The sequence below is a fragment of the Erythrolamprus reginae genome, chromosome 13, assembly GCF_031021105.1.
Source record: "Erythrolamprus reginae isolate rEryReg1 chromosome 13, rEryReg1.hap1, whole genome shotgun sequence".
NCBI lineage: Eukaryota > Metazoa > Chordata > Lepidosauria > Squamata > Dipsadidae > Erythrolamprus > Erythrolamprus reginae.
Window position 1 is genome coordinate 1070091 of NC_091962.1, and position 6622 is coordinate 1076712.

The 6622-nt window shown below is 48.7% G+C and overlaps 1 protein-coding gene across 1 annotated transcript in view; it reads left to right on the forward strand.

The window, feature by feature from the left end:
• Positions 1 to 3804, forward strand: part of PPP2R5B (protein phosphatase 2 regulatory subunit B'beta) — a 64987-nt gene extending 61183 nt beyond the window's left edge. The window contains exon 13 of the mRNA XM_070766529.1: positions 3354 to 3804. Within this exon, the coding sequence (XP_070622630.1) occupies positions 3354 to 3483 (130 nt within the window). The 3' untranslated portion in view covers positions 3484 to 3804. The remainder of the gene's footprint in view (positions 1 to 3353) is intronic.
• Positions 3805 to 6622: the final 2818 nt, after the last annotated feature.

Genomic DNA, 6622 nt, shown 5'->3' on the forward strand with positions numbered 1-6622 from the left:
AGCTAGTCCAATGTTTTTCAACCAGTGTGCCACGGCACATGGTCAGGTGTGTCGCGAAGCTCAGAGAGAGAAAGAAAGCAAGAGAAAGAGAAAGAAAGCAAGAGAGAGAGAAAGGGAACGAGAGAGAAAGAAAGCAAGAAAGAGAGAAAGAGAACAAGAGAAAGAAAGCAAGAGAGGGAGAAAGAAAGAGAAAGAAAGAAAGAGAGAGAGAGAGAGAAAGAGCAAGAGAGAGAAAGAGAACAAGAGAGAGAGAAAGAAAGCAAGAGAGAGAGAAAGAGAACAAGAGAAAGAAAGCAAGAAAGAAAGAGAAAGAAAGAAAGACAGAGGGAGGTAGGGAGGGAGAGAGAGAGAAAGAGCAAAAAAGAGGAAGGAAGAGAAAGAAGAGAAAGAAAGAGGGATGGAGAGAGAGAAAGAAAGAGGAAGGAAGGGAGAGAAAGAGGGAGAGAGAAATAGAGCAAAAGGGAGGAAGAGAAAGAAAGAGGGATGGAGAGAGAGAAAGAAAGAGGAAGGAAGGGAGAGAAAGAAGGAGAGAGAAAGAGCAAAAGGGAGGAAGAGAAAGAAAGAGGGATGGAGAGAGAGAAAGAAAGAGGAAGGAAGGGAGAGAAAGAGGGAGAGAGAAATAGAACAAAAGGGAGGAAGAGAGAGAATTTTTTTGTCCAAACTTTTTTTAGCCCTCCCCGCCCCGCTCAATGTGCCCCAGGATTTCATAAATGTGAAAAATGTGCCTCGGCTCAAAAAAAGGTTGAAAATCACTGATCTAGTCCAACCCACCCACCTCTGCCCAGACGGGCCCTACACTATTTCTGACTAAATATCAGTCTGGTCTTTTTCTTGAAAGTCCCCAGTGATGAAGCTCCCACAACTTCTGAGTAACAGAATAATAATAAAATAACAGAGTTGGAAAGGATCTTGGAGGTCATCTAATCCAACTCCCCGTCCAAGCAGGAGACCCTACACAATTTCTGACATAAAGCAGTCCAATCTCTTCTTGAAAGCCTCCAGGGATGAAGCTCCCACAACTTCTGAAGGCAACTTCTGTTCCATGGGTTGATTGTTCTCACTGTCAGAAAATGTCTCCTTATTTTCAGGTTGAATCTCTCCTTGGTCAGTTTCCATCCATTGTTCCTTGTCTGGCCTTCAGGTGCTTTGGAGAATAGTCTGACCCGTTTCCTCCTCTCTGGGGCAGTCCCTCAAATATTGGAAGATGCTCTCCTGTCTCCCCTGGTCCTTCTCTTCCCTAGACTAGCCATGTCCAATTCTAAGCTAGACTTGGTTTCGTGAATGAGGGGTGGACTTGGCATCTTGTACAAAGGCAGCTCATTGAGTTAGTTAATTGTTCAGTAAACTATTACACAATTGTGGAGACAGAAGGGATCCCAAGGATAAAATACAAAATACAGTAACAGAATTGGAAGGGACCTTGGAGGGCATCTAGTCCAGTCCCCTGCTCAAGCAGGAGATCCTCTACCGTTTCAGACAAGTGACTGCCCGGTCTTTTCGTAAAAGCCTCCAGTGATGGAGCACCCACAACTTCTGGAGGCAAGCTGTTCCACTGGTTCATTGTTCCCACTGTCAGGAAGTTTCTCCTTAATTCTAGGTTGGCTGTGCAGGAAAACCAGCTAAACTACTCATAAGATGCTCTCTCTCTCTCTGTTTTTCTCTGTGTGTCTGTCTCTTTCTCTGTCTTTCTCTCTTTCTCTCTTTGTGTCTGTGTCTCTTTCTCTCTCTGTGTCTCTCTCTGTTTCTCTCTGTCTCTGTTTCTCTCTCTTTCTCTGTGTGTGTCTCTCTGTCTCTTTTTCTCTATCTCTGTCTCTGTGTGTCTCTTTTTCTCTCTATCTATGTGTTTCTCTGTCTCTGTCTCTCTTTCTCTCTATCTCTGTGTCTCTCTCTCTGTCTCTTTCTTTGTCTCTCTCTGTCTCCGTGTCTCTCTTTCTCTGTCTCTCTCTCTCTCTCTCTCTGTCTCTCTGTCTCTCTGTTTCTGTGTGTGTGTCTGTCTTTGTGTCTTTCTGTGTCTCTATTTCTCTCTCTCTGTCTCTCTCTCTCCCTGTCTCTTTCTCTTTTTATCTCTCTGTCTGTGTGTATGTCTTTCTCTTCGAAACCCCCAAAGTGGGAGAAATCACAATCAGAAAACATCAGGAAGTTTTCAAGTCTTCTCCTTGAAGCATAGGGTTGGGCTAGAAGACCTTCCAGGTCCCTTTCGACTCTGTTATTCTGAAATGCAATCTGGTGAACTTCACGTTATACCAGTCATTTAGGTCCAGCCAGCGGTCCCTTACTTTTTCTGGCTTGGTAGCCCATCTGGAAGAGGGGACAGTGGAACCAGGCCGCACGAGAGGCGGGTCAGTGTGCGCATGTACATGTTGCACAAGTTGAGGTGTGTGCACATACTTGCATGCATACTATTGCTCACATGGCCTGGTTTTGAATTGGCCATGACCTAGTAGTCCTAGGCTACTATAGATATAGAGTTTTTTGGCCACATGGCTTTGCTGGCTGAGGAACTCTGGGAGTTGAAGTCAGTTAAGGGGGCATGCAGAGTGACCCCTGAGTTATCAAGGATACACATACGCAAAGGAAGCATGTAATTCTAGCAGATATCCAAAAGACAGTCGGTAGACATGAATAAGGGTTCAGTCATATAAACCAAATACATTAAAGCAGTGTTTCCCAACCTTGGCAACTTGAAGACATCTGGACTTCAATTCCCAGAATTCCCCAGCCAGCGAATGCTGGCTGGGGAATTCTGGGAGTTGAAGTCCAGATGTCTTCAAGTTGCCAAGGTTGGGAAACACTGCATTAAAGCATATAAAATAGCATTTACTTTAACAAATATCGTGGTCAAGTTAAACAGTCCAGTCCTACACAGTTCAATCAGTCAATATCTCTCAATACATTAACCATACTACAAGCCTTACTTGTACAGCTTACAAATACATACACTATCATTGAAGACACAGTTCTTACTACAGCAGTCGCAATGAATCGGCACAAAATGAGCAGAAAAAACACAGAAAGAATCACGCTTTTAGCTCCCTCTTGTGGCAATTTCCAGCACTAACTCTTAAAGCCATAGTGCTTCAGTACATACAAGCACTCACTGTTATCTTGCTTATATATTGCCAAACCCAACTGTACATAAGACTAACAAAGTCCACAAGTCTTAAAAGTGGGTACGGCTGGAGACCCCTGGACGAGCAGGCTTCCAAGGTTCTCCTTGACGCTGTTAATTGTGTAATTCTGAATTTTTCTGGGCACGTGGTTGCTGGGGGTGGGTGCATGGCCGGGGGGGGGGAGAGATTTGAGTGAGACGCTTCCTTCTTTGCCTCTCATCCTCCTCCTACCCCTCCCCGCAGGGAACTGAAGAAGGAGAAGGAACGTCAAGAACTCTGGAGGCACCTGGACGAACTCCAGCTGCAGAAGCTCCAAGGCTTAGAAGAAGCCAAGATGAACCGCTTGAATTTGCAACGCACCCTGGCCAGCTAGGAGACCCCCCACTCTCTGCCCCTGGAAGCGAACCCCCTTCCCCAGCGTGGGCAGTGGGGAGCGGTGCACCCCTCCCAGGCCGAGACGGGGTAGTTCTTTCCCCATCACCACCCCGTCGTCTGCCGAGTTGGATTCTCCCGTCCTCGGCTGCCCACCATGAGGCCAACCGGAAAAGCAAACGGACGAGAGTTTTTGGGGAGGGGGCTGGGCTGGGGGGGCAGCAGAGGGAGGGGCAGAGGCCGCCACTGGGCTGCAATCCTCCCCCCTTCCTAAAATTGATGGGCCTGTAAATAATAATAATAATAATAATAGGGGAGCTGCCATCTTGGAAAGACAATTGGGGGGAAATGGCTGGACAGGCTTTGGAGGGGGGGATTATGACCCCGTTCTAAGGCACTGTTGGATCCCAAATCTATTTCCCGTCTCTTGGGGGAGGAGAACGGGACAATTGGAGTGCAATACCCCGATGAGGAGGGGGAAACAACGTTTTGCCCCTCCCATGGTCCTCTGGGGCAGGGAAAATGCCCCCCCTTAGTAGCGGCTGTAGCACCCCTCCTTGCCTCCTAACTCCCACGCCTTCTTCCCCAAAGTGGGTGGGGGGCACATGTCCTGCCAAGGAAGAAGAGGGGGTGCCACCCCAGGAGAGGCCCTGCGCGAGGTCCGTGTGGGGTGTCGGACTTGCGTGGATAAGGAATTTATTTCCTACCCATGCAGCAGTTGTTAGTGTGGGTTCGCAGTTGTGTCTGGCTGGTTGGGTGCGCGAGTGAGAGAGTGTATGCTGGTGGTCTTTACATTGTCCTCTGTAGCTTGGGGTGGGGGCACATGGGGAGGTGGGGTGTCTGTGTGTGCCCCAGAGGGTTTCAGAAACACACAGCACACACACACACGAGAGACCCTGCACAGAGTCAGAACGAAGCTTGTTCAAAGTGTGCACTTTGCGAGGGCCAAAGCAAGCATACCTTCCTTCTCCTTCTCTCCTTCCCCTTCTTCCTCCTTTTCTGCTCCTCCTCCCTTCTCTCCTTCCTCCTTTACCTCCTCTCCTCCTTCAGCTCCTCCTCCCTTCTCCTCCTCTTCCTCCTCCCCTCCTTCCCCCTCTTCTATTCCTTCTCTTCCCTTCTCTCTGTTATGTCTAAGCTAGAAGCCTCCAAGAAATGGGTCCACGCACAACCGGATTATCCAATCCTTCATCAACAAATCATGGCAGAAATGGTTCGCTGTAGCAAGAGATAAAAGCATACGCTGGGCAGCATTCCGTGACCAATTTACCGGCTGTTATCACAGTCTCGGGCTGGAAGCCAAAAAGTCATTAAAATGTTGTCTTAGATGCCGTTTTTAATCATCACACTCACAGTACTTCGGCAGCAATCCCGGAAAGGCAAATTGCAGTTTCCACGGGCTTGGTTTTAGCAGAAAGAGTTCTCGATCAACATGCGTAAGCCCTCTTTAGTCAAACATTGACATTCGCAAAGAGCTTGTCAGGAGACCTCTCCTTATATAGCCACAAGGCGTGGCCAAATGTTCTCTACTTGCACTGATCTCTTCCTCCTCAAATATTCCTGCCTGCTCATACTTCTGCGCACCCTTGCATCTAGAAGGGGCTCTTCCGAGTCACTCATGGGCACCTCTGAAGGTGCAACAGTCCCTGGTTGGCTTTCAGCCTCTATGACTCCCTCGCTATCGGACTCGGAATCCATGTCCACTGGCCTAGGATACCAAAACACTGTCTCTCGAACCTCAAAATCCATGATCAGTTGACCGGGACAGGGATGGGTCACAACACTCCTTGTTCCTCTTCCCCCTTTTTCTCCTCCCTTTCTTCCCCTTTTTCTCCTTCACCACCTCTTTCCTCCCTCCTGCCTTCTTCCCCCTCTTCTCCTCCTCCCTTCTCGTTTTCCTCTCCTCCTTTCCCCTCTTCTCTTCATCCCTTCTCTCTCCTTCCTCCTCTTTCTCCTTTCCCTCCTGCCTTCTCCTCCCTTCTTCCTCCTTTCCCCTCCCCTTCTCATCCCTCCTCCTTTCTTTCCCTCCTCCCTTCTTCCCCCTCTTCTCCTCCTCCCTTCTCATTTTCCTCTCCTCCTTTCCCCTCTTCTCTTCATCCCTTCTCTCTCCTTCCTCCTTTCTCCTTTCCCTCCTGCCTTCTCCTCCCTTCTTCCTCCTTTCCCCTCCCCTTCTCATCCCTCCTCCTTTCTTTCCCTCCTACCTTCTTCCCCCTTTTCTCCTCCTCCTCCCGTCTTTCTCTCCTTCCACCTCTTCCTGCCAGGTTCCTGACCTTGAGGAAGGCATATTTGCTGGAGAGGACACTGAGTGACTTCCAAGGCGTTGCAGCAGGCTCTCTGCCTATCTCGCTCTGTGTGTGTGTGTGTGTGTGTGCGTGTGTGAATGTGTGCCTGTTGTATGTGTTTAGGAAGCAGGGGAGTTCCTCAGCCACCAAAATCTCATCGCAGGACGGCAATGCAGGAAACCCACCCCGGCAGCAGCTTCCCTTACTGGGAAAACAGATGCTCATTAGAACATCTGGAAAGCCATGGATTCCTTTCTCTGGAGGCCTCGGCATCTGGCTTGGGATGCTCAGAGATGCAGAACATCTGGAAACCTCCCTAAAGTGGGTTCTTCCTCCCTGTTGCACCTGGGTGGGGACTGAGTGGAGAAGCATTTAAAGAAAGCCTAATTTTTATATCTCCCAGTTGAACTGCAATGTCCTTGGAGCTCTCAGGCTGGTTGTTTTCTTGTAGATGTTTCACGATCCCAACCAGATCACGGCAGTGCTAGTCAACCAATCAGAATAGAGCTGGAAAGGACCTTGGAGGTCTTCTAGTCCAGTGTTTCCCAACCTTGGCAACTTGAAGATATCTGGACTTCAACTCCCAGAATTCCCCAGCCAGCAAATGCTGGCTGGGGAATTCTGGGAGTTGAAGTCCAGATATCTTCAAGTTGCCAAGTTTGGGAAGTACTGTTCTAGTCCAGCCCCCTGCTCAAGCAGGAGAACCTATAAAGTCTCAGACAAGTGGCTGTCCAGTTTCTTCTTAAAAACCAGCAGCCACGATCTCTGGTGGCAAGCTGTTCCACTGCTTAATTGTCATCACTGTCCGGAAATTTCTTTTTAATTCCAGGTTGCTTTCCTGGATTAGTTTCCATCCATTGC